Below are 19753 nucleotides of genomic sequence, written 5' to 3'. Positions count from 1 at the left end.
AAATGTTTTTTGATAAAGATATTATTGGTTATGCTAGAAAATGTTGACTACCCCTGTCAAGTTTATTGATCGATATGCGTTTTGTGGTCCGAAACAAGGCAAGACAAGATGGCAAGGAAATTACAATTTTCAATTTGTCGATTAAACTCTGTGACATATCTTAATATTTATTAGAAAAATCGTTTAAATATATTACAAGTGGATGTGCAAAAATTATATACAGCCGTCGTAACGTACAAAATTATAATCAAACCAGTTAAAAGAAAAACAAAAGGATCTAAATTATTTATCGACATTGCTTATACTCATTTATCTTTTTACTAAATATAAAGAATGAACTAGACAGGCATCCTTAAAATTTTTTTATACATAAAAAAAATGACAAAATGTTAAATTTTTTCCGAATTTTATTTAGGCACCGCAGTTATTACATACGATAAAAATCACAGTAAGAATCAAGACATGTTCCCATGAAATCATTAATTTATGCTTAGTTTACATTTTATAAAACCATGTTAAGTGACAAGTTAAATCCAATTTCCACTGAGCAATTAGTCGCGCGTGACTGCGACAAAACAACAGCAGCGCTTGTCCAGAGTCGCACGGCTAGTCGCTAAATGGAAATAGACTAATTAAGATAGATTGCAAACCACAGATTGCATTTTAAGTTGAAAGAAAAGGCATCAGTGCATGTTAAGGGTAGTTTACACCACGAGCGACAGTCTTTCAACGTTCTTAAAGCATTATATTATACAAGGCTTTATAAAAAGTAAACCTTACAATAGTAAATTGCAAAACAATTTATGGCAGATTATTTTTTGTCCACACATTTTTTAGAAAACATGTGAATATTATCAGAGTTTATTCATTTATAAAATTCTAATAATGATTTAATATTTCAATTTTAAAAACCAAAAAAAAACATAGGCAAGAATGACATTAAATTTATTTCAATTTAAAATATGTGTATTTCAATTAAACAACAAACTATTATCATTAAAATCGTAAAATAAAGTATAAAAATTTAAGTATTTTTTTAATAAAAAAAGTTTTTCATTAAAATTATTGTAATTGCGATAAATTAAATTCAATGATATGTATCACAAAATGCTGCCATTAAAATGTTCTCATAAAATAATACTGAATGATAAAAAATATCGAATCAATACATTGTGCATCCATTTAATTTATATAAGGCCATTAAATATTGCTTCGTATGAAGTTAAGTGTTTAGAATTATATATATATATATATTTATTATATATATATATATATATATATATATATATATATATATATATATATATATATATATATATATATATATATATATATATTAGTATATTTATTATTATATATTTAATTATACAATTTATGTTTAATAATGCACGATAGTTAAGTACTTTATAAGTACTAATAATAGTTCTATCGAAATTACCACTACTGACTATTTTATGGACGAATGAATTACTACGGAATTAGTGAAAACTACAACATTCAATACATCCGAAAGATTTATTTACATATATATGAAATTTAAGAACACATGACTTATATGAAGCCATTTTTAAATAACATTAAAAGTTTTAATAGCGTTACAATTTGAAATTTCTTTCATGAATATTTTATACTATTAAAATTAAATTCAACGTTTATTTTTATGCAGTTTTATAACAAGAATATGTCAGTGATGACAACACGTCAATTACACTTTGTTATTTACACTGTTTTTATCACAACATGGCGCATTTGACGTTTTGAAATGACGTAATATTTGAAGTTAAATTTATATTTATTAAATCGCATTTTAATACTCATTATAATGTTTAATATTACTTTTTAATTTGGAAATATGTAAAGTAAGCCGTATACGTAATTAGCGCCATGATATGATGAAAAAAGTTACTACTATTTTGGTAATTATTTTAATGAAATATTAATAATTTAATGAAATATAGATGACAAGTTTGTGGAAATACAAGACAATATTTTGAATATTCGGACGGCTACAAATAGAAATTGCTAAGAAGTTTAAGAGTTAACATTAAAAATTTATAATATAGATAAAAATAGATAAATGGAAGACACTATTTCAACCATAAAAATTTAGACCAACGACTCATTACTGTATTTTTAATATCCCATTATTTTCGGAGAAAATGTTATTAAATTCTGTACACGGTCATTGTAATTTATCATTAATAAATTTTATCTAGATTTAAGTCAAAAAAGGATGCACATTCAATATTATTACTATAATATTCATTATGCAAGTTTAAAATAGTAAAATAAGCAGAGGAAACTTCTCAATAGTTTATATTTAAGTTAAAAAAAAAAACTTTAAACCAAAATATGTGATAACTCGATAAATAATATTAATAATTTAATGGCAAAGAATTGATATACAAAATAATGTTGATTTCGTATATTGATAATAGCAAAGGTTTATAAAACCTTTTTGTGCTGAACCTACATGAGTGGTATAAAGCCAGGGGAGATGATGATTTGAACACCAGAATTTTTTTATACTAAAACACTAATGCGTGCTTACATTTTTTTTAGTAAAAAACCAATATTTACATGTCTGAAGTTAGCTACGGATATGTTTCTCACTTCACATGTGAGAGGGACGGATGTAGGATGGACTTTAAGTAGGATAAGGGCAAAAGTTGTCTTCGAATTATCGTTTTCCCAACGATTTATAACTAACTTCAGAAAGACAAAGATTTATGGTGTTATTTTGGAATAATCTTCATGCAAGTTCCTAAAGTATGAAATAAGTAAAAATGCTAATTTTCTTCTATGGAATCTATGGAAAAGTTCTATTAGAAACTTTATTTTTCATATTTGATAAAAGATATATAATAAAAAAAAATCGTTACTAGAGTGTTTTCGCAATATGTTTCATCAGTTATACATTTTATTTTTATTTTCAAAGCTTTAATTTTGATATTAGAAACTGATATGTAAAATGTATGTATATTGATTTTAAAATACGAAAATAAATTGAATCAACAAATTAAAGATTTATTTATTCAGTAAAATATTACGTATTAATTTATTTTGAACACAATACTTTAACTTGTATTCGAATATCGATATTTTCTGTAATAAAATCAATTAATCGAATTATATCGAATTTTAATCATCGATTTATTAAAATGGAATAAAAATGCAAAAATAGAACAAACTTGTTGCAAAAATTACACAACATTGCAAAGGAACTTTTTCGTAAATTGACGGTCAATTATAAATACGCAGTGAAAAATAAATTATTTGTGCAAATTACTTAATAAAAATAATGCGGAATAGTTATTTTGAAATCAAACTAAACGATTAAAATTAACAATCATCAATTTGAATGCAAACACGAACCATAGAAATTTAATAATATCATTAAAATGCAAAAATTATTAATTTCCAAATTTTCATTATTAATATATTCAGTAAAATAATGGAATGTATAATTAGGAAAGATACAACTAAAGATATACAACAATTATTAATAACTAAATAATAATAATAATTTCCTACATTATTAATAATAACAGCTACCATATATCTTACCTCTATCCAATATAAGTTGAGCTTTCACGTAACTATCACACATTTCTTTACGTTGGCAAGCTGTTGCTTCACGAAGGTAAAATGGCAAAAAAGGACTTTTCCTCAATCATCCAACAAGGCGGCAATTAGGCTTCGACGATAGAACTATAGTCTGTTTATTTTTTTTAAATGTAAAACGATCCAATACAGTCGAACCTGGATAAGCGAAATTCTTCTTAGAAAGGTTTTTTCTTACCAGAGTTTATTATGGAGGTCGTCTGTTGGAACAATGACTCATGCTTATAAAGGTTTCTCGTTTATCCAGGTTCGACTGTATATCATTTTAGTATATTCGCAACTCTCCCATACATAAAATATTTAAAACAGACTATAAATGGTTGTGGCTAATTTAAAAATACTTTTTGGAATGCAATTCAGACTTGTACACATAACCATCTAGTCTAGTTGAAGGTAGTTTGTCCAGTACGCTACATTATTATACAACACCTATGCGACTTCGTATCACCTACAACTTCACTGGTGTTCCCTGAGAACCTCGGCACAGTGATGCTGGGGGACTGGACTACATGACTTGACCCCTCTTGCTTTGTAACACCTTCAGGTAACGAGTTCATACTATGATTGGTCGTTGAATTCAAACTGTTCTCTACCGGACTACCGTTAGTTCTTATTTGGGCTCGTTGCTTCTTCAAATCTGCTAACGTTCCTGGAAATATGATTGAAGACTTGTTACAATATCAGATTATTTTGAAATCATATCTGTGACGTAAGCAAGGCTCTAATTATAGCAGATTTCATAAATAATCATAAATAATTTAAAAGCTTTGTCTACACCAGTGTACTTTACTATCCTTTAGGAGTGGGTATCCATTGACGAATCTCTTTTATCCTCATAAATACAGTGATAATATACAGTGTAAATGTGTTTTGGAAGTACAATCGTGAAATCTGGAGGTTTTAACTCGAAAGCAACAGTCGTTTGAACGTTTTGTACACATTGACACCACGACGCTGTACGTAATGTTTCTGTACGAAAAAGGATCAGTCAGTAGTCCATTAGTGGCTACATTATTTTTATTATTAATCCTTCGTTTGCGCAACTCACAACTACATAATTGGTTATTTGTAAGAAGAGGCGATGTTTGTCTCGTTGCAACAAACAAGGCAATGTTTTGTAAGTAAAACACCGCGGATTTCCGCGACTGTACCTACATACTCAAGGTTAGAAAAAAGGCACTAGTGTAGACATAGCTACAAATAATTTAAAAGCTTGTGCAGTAATTTCTTTTACGACAATATTTAATTGGAGAAATTATAATAGCATCTAAAAATATTACCAATGAGTGATTTTAATTAATATTTAAAAGCCTTGATTACAGCCAATACAACTAACACAAAATACAAGCATATTGTTACAACATGAACCTTAAGATCTAATAAAAGCACTACAAGTGAAAGAGAATCATTTAAAAATAAAAAAGAAAAAAAAACAGCACACAGTAAACTAACAGTCGCAACTACGAAAACAAAAGTAAAAGACGATTTTAGAAAAAAACGCACATAAAAATCTAACGAACAAATAAGAACTGAACTAATAGAGGCAGAAGAAAAAGTTTTTATACCTAGTTTCGATCCAACGCCGAAATTAAGTAAAGGAACATCAAATTCAATATAAGGTGGCCATTGCAATATTAATTATTTTTAATTAGTTATTTTGTTAACTAATTAAAAAAACTAAAATAAAGTAATATGACAAAAAACCAGAAATATTTTGAAATTTACAACTTTAAGCGTAATCAGCAGTTTGTCTAGTGCCAAGGGTTTGGATTGGAACAAGGTATAGACAAAGTAACATGCAACTACAATTATCTTGCCTCCATATGCATCCTGAGTTACTTCACGATCCCCATTTCAGAAACTTGGATTTTAATCTTAGTTACCATCACTGTGTTAGACAATCTGTACTAATTAAATGTTAAACAATGTGCTTTTAATTTTATACAAATTACAAGTAGGAATATTGTCATTTAACTGTATATTGAAATAATTTCTATATCTTTCATTAATTGGAAAAGTTAACTAAATTAATATTTAGTAAATTATTTGTCTTCAAAGTTATTGCTATATTTAGACAATATTCCAACAATAGTGTTATAAAGAAAGGGAGATTTTTCGTAAGGATGCATATAATTACCTGCGTTAATCATGACGGTGACATGAACATTAATTTTACCATTATTGTCTGTGGTGTAGGTCGCAGTGCTGCCGTCTGTTATTGCAATCTGGTTGGGCGTCACCATCATCTCTTTCCTACCATCTATCGCGTCTTCCGTTTTGAAGGCTTCATTATCCTGACCTTCGGGGGCTTTTCTTACACCGTTGGGTAACGTTCTATCGTATTTATCATTCGTTTCTTGATTATTAACTGGAGTAGGTGCATAATGTACGGCTGCGTTTACACCGAATAGTGGATTTGATGGTTTCGTTTGATTGTGTGACTTTTCGTTTGTTTCCTCGTTAGGTTTGTAAGGTATTCGTTGGTTGTACGTATGCTTGGGTACAGCATAATCGACGTTACCAGAATCGTAACTCTGATTGGATGTAGTAGAGCTGATCGATAGGCGATTGTGCGTTAAATCGCTAGATGGAAGTTGGTTGGCAGTGTTTTGATCATTTTCCACTCCATTAGACAGACCCTGTAATAAGATAGTAGAGAAACTTTAAAATTATTAAATCACAGTTCTAAACATTTATTGATAATTTCACATTTACATTAACAAAGAAGAGCAAGAAGTAAAGAAAATACAGCAAATATGCGGGTTAATGAAAATTCGATATAACTAAATCGATAGTCTTAATAGAATTATTAAGACCAAAAAGTTTTGTGCCATACAAAATAGTAAAAACAATATTTGGAGTATCAAACACTGTTTTATTTAGTGTGTCGAAATTTTATTATCCATAATTTATGTCGTAAAAAAACTTTGGTTTGATGAATGACAGTTTGTAACGTATGAATAAATGTAACGTGTTTTGCGTATAATTAATCTATCCGGTTGTCTTCCGGGACTTTTTTTTACATATCGAGAACATCGCATGCAAATATTCAATTAATATTCGCAGATTTTCAGCGCATAACGATCATCCGCTCTTAATCGTGTTGAAAGTACAGTCAGCGACAAATGTAACATTAAGTTTTGCAAACGATTTTGATGATTATTTTTTCTTAATTAATTATTTACACATTTTTAAGTCCAATGTGTAACCAAATTCAAAATACCAATAAAACCGACTACTTAATAATTTTGCCAACAAATATTCGACTGTTGTAAATACGATTATGGATAATCTGGCTGTTTTTAGTGACAATGTAGCGCAATATTGTAACTTTTTTTTCTTTAAGCCTCTGTCATTAAATTTATTGCTTCTATTTACCTTCTTAAATTCTAAATAATTGAGAATTATTTGCCGACTGTGTGTATGATGCTGACTGTACCTATGTATATTTCGCTAGTGTTAATTAAATTACTTTCCAAAATATGTAGAAACATATCCGATATAAATCGTAATTTCTCAGCGATAATAAACGCAATAAGCGCAACTAATTAATATGTTATTTATAACGAATTTTTGTTCTCACCTATATGTTTATAATTGACTATAAAGTATTTTATGGCTTTAAAACAATGTATTTAATATGTAACTTATACTTGATGCTATTATTTTTACAGTCTTTTATCTGAAATTTAAGTATTAAAATTTAATTTAATTTATTTTGAAGCCAAAAAATTAAACAAAAAAAAAATCATTTTAATAAATAATTTCAGTTCATTATTGCATAAATTCGGTAATACATGAAAAAAATGGTAAACATATTTTTTGAGAATAAAACCTGTATACCCGATATCGGAGACCCAGCACGGAGGGCTCTTTGCGTGTGCGATGCAAATTATCGTTCGTCAAAAACATTATATCCAGTGACATATTGACTAAAGTACAAATAATATTCACATCACAAACACTTCACAATAAAGAACGTATTATTTACAAACGTTACGTAGTATTTTTATATCAAAATGCATTATATATTTTAAAACGGACCGATGTGCGCGACGGCTCGTGCGCACTGCAATGAGAGACGTGGTGCGAGGGAAATCGCGGGAAAAGCTATGTATGTGCCAATCAAAGCGCACACCGGAACGATACATTTGTTTTGTAGTTTGAGGCTATAGAATGCGTATTAGATATAATCTCTATCCCCCACATTAATTTTAGTTTAAACAAGTCGTACTATTTGTTTACTAATGTTATAATAGCTGTCCCCCGGGACTCCGTCTACGAAAAAACTAGTTAGTAACCTATGTGTACCTATGTGTACCCAAAATTCAGCGACATTCATGCAGCTATTCTGGAGATACCTTCTAACAAACATCCAAGCATTCCCATTCCCATATTAGTTAGATTTAAAGCGCGATGAAACGGATGTTTCAGTAGTAAAATTATGTATTTTTTATAAGATGAAATAGGTCATGAATTGTCGCCATATGCATTCAAGGAAGTACAGATGAGTTACCTGTCTTTAAAAAGACATACACATTCCTTTACCTAAGTCGTATATCTTTGGAAATATTGCGAGAGAAAGATAATAGTCAAGACAGTTTTGGACAAGAAGTAACTTCTGCAATTGAATGGTAACAATAAAGTTAGCTTTGTAATTTGGAGCTCTGTAATGTTTACGGAAGACTAACTCATAACGATGTTAATGTCGGCAGAATAAAAAACACGGTGTAACAGGCGTGGTTAGTATACATTCAATTATCTAAGACCGGTTAATTACAAACGGTCTAGAAAGCAGAGAAAGTATGACTGGATGGATAGTCAAAAAAAAATATAGAATCGCAAAATAAACATGTACGAAAGACGTAATTACTACTCAAGATCAAAAAGAGATTACGTATTTTACATTTTATAGAACAACTAGATTTGCCCGCGACTCCGTCCGCGCGTAATTTAAAAAAACTTTACTTATACTTTTTTGTTCTTCAAGACTATGTTCTACATCCATGCCAAATTTTATCAAGATCCGTTGAGGCGTTCTGGAGATACCTTCAAACAAACATCCATCCATCCATCCATCCATCTAAACATTCGCATTTATAATATTAGTAAGATAGTAAGATAGATAGTTGTATTAAGAATAAACATAATATTTGAAATAATGTTTTGCAATAGACCGATATATTAAAAGAACGAAGGAATACATACAAATTAGTCAAACGTTATTATTTGTTTACACTAAAGTAGTAAAGAAGCAATGCAGTTTTTATTTGTTTTGTACGGGTGTAACGTCAGTGAAAACTCAGGGTTTGTTTCTTCGTATATTTCAGTTGGTAATCGTTCGTTACAAAAACTTTTCTATCGTGTTAAGATGAAGTTGAAAGATGCCGACAAAGACCAGTAATCATGGTGTATTATTAAAGCAAGATTCAGAATAGAACGGAGGTGCAAAAAGCATCGTAATGTGGAACAGTTCAATTAAACGCTACAGGAATCAATATTAACTTTCTGTAGACAATTAATATTTACTGCCATTCCTCAGCTAGGAGATAAAATACGATTTCCCGTGTCCCCCCGCTATCGCTGTTGGCGGCCACCGTGGGGTTTTAGTCGGTGCAGACCCGACATAACTTGTCTGTTTTCCCCAGACAGATAAGTATGCGTTAGGCAATTCCCCACGAAAAAAAAAAAAAAAAAGGAGATAAAATACGATGTTTTATACATTACAATTTACTGACACACTTCTCTGATTTAATTTGTGAATTAAGCTGTTCCTCAGTTTTTTTTTTAATATTAAATGACACCTCTATTGATGAATAGCCATCTCTGAGGATTTTTTTTTTCTCTTTTTTTATATTATAAGGTGGCAAACGAGCAAACGGCCACTTGCCCATAGACATCCACAAATGCAGATGCGTTGCCTACCTTTAATCAACGGAGAAGGGGATGCACAGAAAGAGGACATTTCTCCTTTCTATGCGTCCCCTCTTCCGCCAAATCCACTTCCCCTTTCCATCCTTTCCTATAAAGAAAAAGATGGGATGGGAAAGAGGACAAAAATTAGGCCTCCGGTACCACACTCATCAGACGAAACGCGGAATTGTTTCCACTTCACGATTAAAATATGATACCTAAATAGCGATTGTGGTTTCCAATTTCATTGATTCTTTGACACTGTACTTTTACTTGATGATTTCGCTGATAAAACAATACGTAACATGTAATGGGAATTACAAACACTCTTTGTCAATTGATATACAGATAGTATGGGAGATATATCTCGTAATAATCTGTAACATGCGAATGTATCATTGTTTTTTTTTAATTATTACATTACATGAGTACAACTCGTAGATATGAACATGAAGCATGGAAATCTTCTATATATATAAAAGAAAGTCGTGTTAGTTACACTATTTATAACTCAAGAACGGCTGAATCGATTTGACTGAAAATTGATAGGGAGGTAGCTTAGAACCAGGAAACGGACATAGGATAATTTTTACCCCGTTTTCTATTTTTTATTCCGCGCGGACGGAGTCGCGGGTAAAAGCTAGTTAAGTCATAAGTACAATAACTCAAGAGATTGAATGTGGATGGTTAGAGGATAGAGGAAGACTGATGAAAGTATGGATAGATTATGTTAAATATATGTTGAATATATTCAGATATAACGGATGATAGAGATGTATGGAAATGGATATGAAAATTATGAATTATTTAATTGAAGTTACATGCATAGAAGATTTAATAACGTATATGTTCCGCCAAAATGTAATATACGCAATCAATAAAATTTTACGTAATTGGATATAATTAACTCTTAAAGATAACCTCAAAATTCATCCGGGTAATAGTTTCATAACATACGTTATTAGTTGAGCGATGCGTTAACGTGAAATTACGAAAGGTGATTATTGCATTGCATAGAGTAAATGGAAATAGATAAAAGATGAAGCATAGATAAAGAGGATTATGTATTTGAAATATATGTAGTTTATAATTTAAAACACTGTAATTCTCGTAATTAAATTAATTATCGTTAATTAATTATAATCATTAATTAATTACCTACATTAATATTCAGGATAAAACGATTTCTAGATTTGCTAAAGATTTCAAATTCCGTTTCCAATTAAACATGATATGTTAAGTAAAGGTTTCCCTTTCAAGACGAGCGAACTACGAGTGTAACAAACTAACAGACTGATGTTTTATGTATTATATATTACGATCCCCTTATGAAAGTGGAAAGCGCTATTTGCATCAAATTCCACAATCGTCGGAGCGATATGATATATGAATGTAAAATTACACGCAATTATTCTTCATGCACATGTTTTATCGCATCACTATATACGAAATAAGTTCACACTATCGAAACATTCACATAAAACATGTTGTCAACACTTTGTATCAAAAAACTGTGATGTTTTATATTCATGTTTAACACAACGAATAAAAAAAAATCAGATTCCTGATTTTAATTAATTCCTAAGCACAGAATAATTATACTTATTACTAGAGACATCTATCGGAGTAAAGCTATACCACGTATTGTCTAAATTCAAAGTAGTTTCTTCTGTTAATCACTAGAGGAAATTGTTTCGTATTTCAAAATTACACTTTATTGTTAATATGTTTCCTATAACATAATATAATTTAGATGTTTGATAGCAAAATGATTAATTTAATATTATTTTTAAATGTTATTACAACTAGTGCAACTGTCGCCCGCGACTCCGTCTGCGTGACACTAAAAAAAGACTTAATAAGTAGCCTATGTGTTCTTCCATACTATGTTTTACCCCTGCGTCAAATTTCATAATGATCTGCTGTTCCGGAGATACCTTCCAACAAACATCCATCCATCTAAACTCGCATTTACAACATTAGTAAGTATAATGTATCCTGACCTGCAGCTCATCATCAGCAGCTGAGTCAAATGTCTCTCTGAGTCTCGCTTCTCCTCTGGCGTCAGCTTTGGCCGCCATTTGCTTTTCTCGCAGTGACGTTCGTCGCACTGATCGTACTCTGTCAACAAAAAAACACGTTTAGAAATAGAAAAAACACCCTAAAAAGTGCATTAACAGATTACGGATAAAAAAGCCCAACTGTTTGTATATAAATAGAGCATCGGTGTCTCGGGGGTTAAGCACTTGACTTGCAATCTGCAGGTCATGGGTTCGAATACCGCCATGTACCAATGTGTTTTTCGATTTTCGATTTACATATATACATTTATCCGACGTTCTAACGGTGAAGGAAAACATCGTGATGCAACCTGCACATATCTGAGAAGAAATTCAATAATATGTGTGAAGTCAACCTGCACTTGGCCAGTATGGTTGACTATGACCTAGTCACCCCTAACTTAGGGTAGGCTCCGAGCCCCTCAGTGGGGACATATAGTGAGCTGGTGATGATGATGATGATGATATTATAAATATATGTGTGAAGTAAATATAAGACGATACAAAAATATGATTGCAAAAAGTTACAACCATTACAACAATTCCGGTCGCGTCTCATTTACCATATTAAACAAGCGTTAGACGCGCTAGTGGAAAAGGGGTTTAAATGTGTAATTGTTGATATTGAATGCGTGTGTATATTGTGTAGTGACCTGCTGGTGCTGGCAGTGGAGGAGGAGCGCCTGGCGGTGCGCAGTCGCTCGCCGGCGGAGTGCGCAGCGCGACGTCTGATCTCCTCCTGCTCAGCCGCGAGCCGCGCGATGCGGCCGCGGATCTCACCCTCCTCGCATATATCTAACCAGATATAAATAACCTTCTCATTCTTAAATTGGCTAAATAAATAACGCTAAGTGTTTATCTGTGCTCGTCGATTTATATTTTTTCTTTGTTTCTTAATTATGGAAGTGATTAAAACACTCACACAATCCATCATATTTTTTTTTAATCCACCATATTTTATTTTATCCAACTGACAGTTCTTCCAAATATTTTTTTGGCGAGTGACATTTATAAAACGCATTCAGAAACGTCATTCCTTTACACCAGCGTTTGAAACCTAGGATGGGGCGATAAGTGGCCCAAAAAATGGGGGGCATCGAAAATAATTAAAGTAATGAAATTGTGGTTTTTAAGTTTTAGGGCTGAATAAAAATTAGGGGGCTCTGAAATATAATTGATTTTCAAAGGGGGCGGTGAAAGAAATAAGTTTGACAATCACTGGTTTACACTAAGAAATAATAACAGCAAGCCATTTGATAGTATATTTGTCGACTTGAATACTCGCAAAATGAGAATCAGGAATTGTGAGCTATCTATCTATATTAATACATATTTACACACTTAAGGATTTCGTTTAAAATGAGTGAACTGACCTGCTGGCGTCTCATCGTGCTTGTTCCTTACGTTGAGATCAGCTCCATACTGCACAAGTAGTTCTAATACTTCTAACTGCAACAAACGATACATAAACTCAAATTACACTGTATTTAATAACTTTCTTCAATTCCGCCCACATACCATCGACTATTTTTTTTAAATAAATTATTAAGTTGTGATCTTTAATATTTAAATTAATAGTTTTATTTTCTTCGTAACATTAATAAACGATAGACTTCATTTACGTTTCATTAATTAAAAAAACAGTATAATAATTTTCTCAAGATTGTTAAAAACCTTTTATTTACGAAAGCATATAAACCCATATTTAAATCATACTATATGATATTATTGTGATAAGTTTTATATTATATATTTGATTTATATAGCAATAATATATAAATAAATAATATTTTCATCTAAGAACAGTGATTATGAACCTAGCTCCTTTTAATTCATAGTTCATACATTCAACCTTTAAACTCCAAGTATAAACTTATGTTAAGTTAACGTTAACAAAGTACCCACATGTCCCCAGCAGGCGGCGGCGTGTACCGGCTGCCACATGTCGTGGTCCACCACGTCGGTGCTGGCGCGGTGCTCCAGCAGGAACTCCACCACCTTCAGGTAACCGTTCGCAGACGCTATGTGCAACTGCAACAAACAACTATCATGTGTAAGTTAAACCACCAATATTTTTTAACATTTTTTTTTTAGGATTTGGACGTGAAACCATATTTATTAATATTTTTTAAGTAACGAAAGAGTTGAATTTTGGATGTGACTTAACTGGCATACCTGCTACTGGCACGTGCCAGTCACTGGTGCAATTCGGATACATTTGCAAGTTACTTGCATGCCCGAAACTGTCACAAAATCAAATGTTGTGCCATCTACTTGCATACCAACTACAGGCATGTCAGTTTTGCTGCAGCTGGCACACTTGCATGCAAAAACTAGCTAGCATTATGTTTAATTTTTTAAAAGGTTTAACTAGGGATGTGAAAAAAATTATCGATTATTAAAAAATCGATTTTTTTTTATTTTTCGATTTTTAGGAATCGATTATTTTTTCTATAAAAATCGATTAATCGACTAATCGATTTTTGGTTTGGAATTTAAAAATCGATTTTCAAATAATCGATTTTTCCATTCAATTTTAACATCCCTAGGTTTAACTTTTTAAAAAAAATATAACCTCATAGTAATTGCATCATATTATGTACTTGCTATTTTTAGTCGCTATATTATCTATATATATAAAAGAAAGTTGTGTTAGTTACACCATTTATAACTCAAGAACGGCTGAATCGATTTGACTGAAAATTGGTGGGCAGGTAGCTTAGAATCAGGAATAGGACATAGGATAATTTTTACCCCGTTTTCTTTTTTTTTTTTTTTATTCCGCGCGGACGGAGTCGCGGGAAAAAGCTAGTTATAAATAAAATGACGCCTCTTAATGATATCTTGCTAATTATTAATTTTCCGAGTTGTTTATTACACGAACAAATGAATAACATCGTTTATCGAAGGTTGCTTTTTATTAAAGTTTATTGAAAAGGTTACACAACGCATCATATTTCTTTTGCACGTGATTACAATCGTTGAAATAGCACATATGGCATCTTTTATTTATGGAATATTCCAACATATAGATACGAATTTAAACTACAAGATATACGGAAAAAAAACTTTTCATTGCAATTTTTTGGAACACTAAGTTAATGGGCCAAAGTCAATATTTGATCAGTCGAAGGTTAGTATACACTATTGTTACTTTATCAAGCCAATAATCGTATAACACGGAAGTATTAGTGATTAATAAGACATCTTAACAAAATAATCTATTGCTTTTTAATCTCATAGACACGGCTTAATATTAATATTTTACGCTCCGATAACTATTTAATGAATATAAATTACTTTTTAATACGTGTATTAGTTAACCTAATTAACGTATACGGAACTAATGACATGAATTATACTTATACAAAGGAAAAAAAGTAGTTTTTTTCTATAAAAAGCCTAAAAGTCACAGATATCGAAAGTAAGAAAGACTTTCGTATTAAAATTTTGATATTGCAGTTTTATTTTTAAATGTTACTTTATCACTTACCAGAGTAGCACCTTGATTATCTCTAGGCTCATCTAAATCCATTCCTTCTTTGACTAGTTCCGCGACATCCATCAACATTTTCATTTCTGTCGCCGCTCGGGTTTCATCTATCAATCTCTGAGTAACACCTCTAGCTGCCATTTCACTTTCTATTGCATCCAGCGTTCGTTCTTCTTCACAAATATCATATGGCATATTCCCGTCTCCATTAACAGCTAATAAGTTCGCTCCTCTTTGTATTAATATCCTAACAAGGTTAAGGTTTCCACAGGTAGCGGCTGCGTGTAAAGGTGTCCATTTTTCGCTGTCTTCTGCGTTGACGTTTGCTCCATGGTCTAGTAGGAGTCGCATCATGGCTTCGTTGTTATCTATACAGCATTGATGTAGTGCTGTTAACCCATCTTCGTTTGTAGCGTCAGGAGTCACACCTCTTGCTAATAATCTTCTCACTGTAACGAATTCATGCGGTTAATTAGCATAAATTTTACCATTCCGGTCAGTTGGACATTGCGAAATTAAAAGATCGGATTGATTGATAAGTTTCGACACCGCTATCGGTGGCGCTAGTGAAATTCATAGAATAGAAACCATGAAATTAGGAGCGAGTTTAGGTCGAAATGTTAGAACGCGATTTAAGTAAAACTAATTAATAATAAGCTGAGTTTTTTTTTACTAATTCAATTTGTGCCGATTCTGTAACACTTCGTAGTTCTTTAAAATTATATTTTTAATGACCTTGTGCATGATATTTGATGTTAAGAAGTGATGTGATCGAAGGTATTACATATTTTTTTTCGAATGGGTAATAAAAGGTGTTTCCCGTTGGGCCGATCATCTTACGGATCAATTATCCCAATGGGATCTTTTCCTATCGAGCCGATTGAATCCAAAGAATCAATGGGACTAATGATGGATGGATCGATTAATCCATCGAGGCCATAGAATCAAAAAACATTCCATTAGTCATATTAATTCTATGGATTCACAATCGAACCAGTGAGATTTTTTTCTAAGAAAATAATTGCAGCAAAAATTAATCAAATTGAATAATTTTCTAGAAAGACTACTAATAACCAATGTTAAATAGAATAAAACACGAACACTTATTATTATTGTACAGATCAATGTCTTCTGTGCAATTAGAAAAATTACAATAACCAAAGCTGGTAAGCGTGAGTTTCTGAGAGCCCCCGTTTAATTCCTAATGTTATCTCTGTTTTGTCAAAGATAATAAGAGGGATGACAATATATTTTATTCAAAGATTTTGGTCTTAGAAACCCACGGTAAGACGAATTGCGTTACGAATAAACTATAGCATGCGAAATATTCATAACATTGTCATACAATTATACATTGATATATATTTTTTACAATGAACGAATGTGTGACATGACCTCGTCGTCTAAGGACATAGCACTCACAACAGCCGCGCCGAAATAACAGTAAAACACTTTTGCTTTTATTTCCACACGGCTAGACATCGCTTTATTTAGGTCTCAATGCATGTTCATGACTCAAATGTACGAGTATCAGTGTGCATATGAGGCTAAGACTGTGTTCTCATATAGTAAAGTAAGTCATTTAACTCGGTTTTCTAACAAAATTTAATTTAGGTTTCAACTTCACATCTTGACAATGAAGATGATGTAAATATATAAAACGCACTTTTTTGACGTTTGCCTTTCGCATGGTAATTGTATGGGAGCAAAATGCACTTGAGGTAAACAGAGAAGCGTCTAACGAGACACCTTAAGACTTAGATCATCGATATATATGTTTAGTATTTAATCAGCAATCAATATTTAAATACATGATGGAATTCTTAGATCAGAACAACATATGTTTCCTTAAATACGTTACCAACCAAGAATAAATAAAAATGAAACTGGCAGTTAAATTTCAATAAAACAAATGCCAAATTCAATTGCAGAATTTTTTACAACGAAAAAAAAAACAAGAGATTACAAACGAGTTCCAGTTGAATAGTCTATGTCCAAATGAAGTGTAATAAAAAAAAATTACCTTCATCGATGTCATTCCTTGCCGCTGCTTCCAGCAGCATTACACTATCATTAAAGAAAATGTTTCGTTTATTACTCTTCTCTCTCTTCGGTCGAGATCGCGCCCACTCTTTCTCCCTTTGCTGCCATAATTTCAGTTGTTGCATGCGGCGTCTGTAAAGAACAACGCGTATCTTTTAATATCAAACAAACGGGCGCATCGATTTTGATTTGTTTCTACAAATATATTTTCACTTTCAAAACACAATTAAAAAAACATAAAAAAAGATAGAAATATGTTTCAGGGCTGTTTCGGCATAGAAAACTCACGTAGAAGAGACTAATCTCTATTTTCTACACTTATAAAAATCTATTTTAAATCGTTGATACAATCTTACTTCTTACTAATATTATACATGCGAATGTTTATATGGATGGATGTTTGTTTGAAAGTATATCCATAACACCAAAAGAGGATGGATCTGGTTTTGGCATGGACGGAGTCGCGGGCGACACCTATGTAATTAATCATTTTAGAAAATCCGAGTTGCGTAACCTAAAATTTTGCAACGACACCAACTATACTACACCAACCAACTACAAACACTCTTTATTCAATTACAAATTTTCCTAGACAAATAGCAAATGGGTATTCACAATTGATCAGTAACAGACAAACAAATAAAAAAATATTAACACACATCTTACTAACTCCTAATGCCACTTACTTTTGATAAATTACAAGTAATTTCTTCATTTTGAATCACATCCACAAACACACTAATGTGACAAATCAAAAACCAGAGCAATAAATAACTGATTCGAGTTTCGATTTTACACTCTTATTTATAGTCATTTATATAACTAATATTTCGCTAAAATCAGCATAAGTAAGCTAAAGATTGTAAGTTAGTCGAGAGTTTGCAATTATTAAATCACATAGTCGAGAATATGTGGAAGTAAATAGAATATATTTAGCGGTCTGCAAATTAGATAGGACAACGGTCAACAGTCGCTAGACACGTTTGACATTCGTAAAAAGTATGTGATTATCATAGACTTATTATATTCATAGAACGGCTCGCCTATCAAACGTATGAATTAATGATAACTATTTTTTTTTCAAAAAGATTGATGGATCTATATATAAATATATAAAGGTAAGACATACATAAGTAAAATCTGACCGAAAATTTGCTTATCTACGCTACCTTTTATTTGTTTACTGTAAAATATTCGAATATATTCTCTTTGCGATCTTTTATAAATCACTAAAAATAGATAAAATACTCCATGTACGCTTTCGTATTCCGTTTCGTATACTTCTTCTCTGATTTGAAATTTCCTAAATAAAAAATGATGTTAAATTGATAACATTATGTATACTTTTAATGACACGAATTTGCACTTTATTATTATGACTAGCTTTCACCCGCGACTCCGTCCGAGCGGGATTACATAAAGAAATCTTAATAGATAACCTATATGTTCTTCCAGACTATGTTCTACATCTGTGCTACATTTCATCAAGATCCACAGAGCCGTTCCGGAGATACCTTCTCACAAACATCCATCCATCTAAACTTTCGCATTTATAACATTAGCAAGAGTTTTGTATTTTCTTTGAATACTAAGACATGTGTATTCTTCAAGAATTCATTGATAAAATATACGATGATGTTTTTTTCATATTAGGAGGCTATAAACGTAATGCATGTGCAATTACATAATGCGTCATATACACACCTGTGCGTGATAATGAACGCGAACCTTTAATGCTATCACATTTTAGAGAACTTATTCAAACAATAACTACGTCACAATTGCTGTATACAGAAGGCAACTAAAGTCAAACTAACAAGATAAAATACAAATATATTTTAGGAAATATACTTGACCGTGTGGTTTCTAAGACCATAATCTCCGTATAAATGATATCGTTATCCCTGTTATTATTTTTGACAAACAGAGATTCATCCAATCAATGATTAATAAATAACATAAAAAAACAATTTCAAACAAAATGCATTCAAAAGTACCATAAAAAACAATCTCAAACAAAATACACTAAAAAGAAACAAAATAATGTCATGAAAACTTCTTTCTTTCTTTCTTCTCTCTTTCAAAAACCCTCTAAACTCTAAAGAAAGTTCTCTTCTTTCTTGTAACATGTCTATATTGTATAATTATTGTTATTTCGCAGTCGGTGTCGGCCGAAGTAAATAGGTGACATTTTATATTTGAGATGTATTAGACATACTTACGTTTATGTCCCTACTTAGGCCGAAACCGACTCCAAAATAACAATAATTATACAATATAGACATGTTACAAGAAAGAAGAGAACTTTCTTTAGAGTTTAGAGGGTTTTTGAAAGAGAGAAGAAAGAAAGAAAGAAGTTTTCATGACATTATTTTGTTTCTTTTTAGTGTATTTTGTTTGAGATTGTTTTTTATGGTACTTTTGAATGCATTTTGTTTGAAATTGTTTTTTTATGTTACTTTTGAGTGAATTTTGTTTGAAATTGTTTTTTTACGTTACTTTTGAGTGCATTTTGTTTGAAATTGTTTTTTTTAAGTTACTTTTGAGCGCATTTTGTTTGAGATAGTTTTTTTTGTTTTGAAGTCGGCTATTTTTTTTCTTAAAATGTTTGTTTTATTTC

The 19753-nt window shown here is 31.4% G+C and overlaps 1 protein-coding gene across 2 annotated transcripts in view; it reads right to left on the bottom strand.

Moving 5' to 3' along the window:
* Positions 1-3906: 3906 nt before the first annotated feature.
* The window catches only part of LOC106719098 (protein phosphatase 1 regulatory subunit 16A), a 30556-nt gene continuing 14709 nt past the window's right edge, over positions 3907-19753 (bottom strand). The window contains exons 3-10 of one of the 2 annotated variants that reach the window (XM_045680162.1): positions 17114-17265; positions 15091-15539; positions 13503-13628; positions 12971-13046; positions 12251-12392; positions 11541-11658; positions 5762-6263; positions 3907-4273 (exon numbers count right to left, since the gene is read on the bottom strand). In XM_045680162.1, the coding sequence (XP_045536118.1) occupies positions 4035-4273; positions 5762-6263; positions 11541-11658; positions 12251-12392; positions 12971-13046; positions 13503-13628; positions 15091-15539; positions 17114-17265 (1804 nt within the window). In that variant the 3' untranslated portion in view covers positions 3907-4034. The remainder of the gene's footprint in view (positions 4274-5761; positions 6264-11540; positions 11659-12250; positions 12393-12970; positions 13047-13502; positions 13629-15090; positions 15540-17113; positions 17266-19753) is intronic. The other variant, XM_045680163.1, reaches the window with a different exon arrangement.

The sequence above is a fragment of the Papilio machaon genome, chromosome 12, assembly GCF_912999745.1.
Source record: "Papilio machaon chromosome 12, ilPapMach1.1, whole genome shotgun sequence".
Taxonomy (NCBI): domain Eukaryota; kingdom Metazoa; phylum Arthropoda; class Insecta; order Lepidoptera; family Papilionidae; genus Papilio; species Papilio machaon.
Note: the sequence above shows the minus strand (reverse complement) of the source record. Positions and strands in the feature narration are given on the sequence as shown.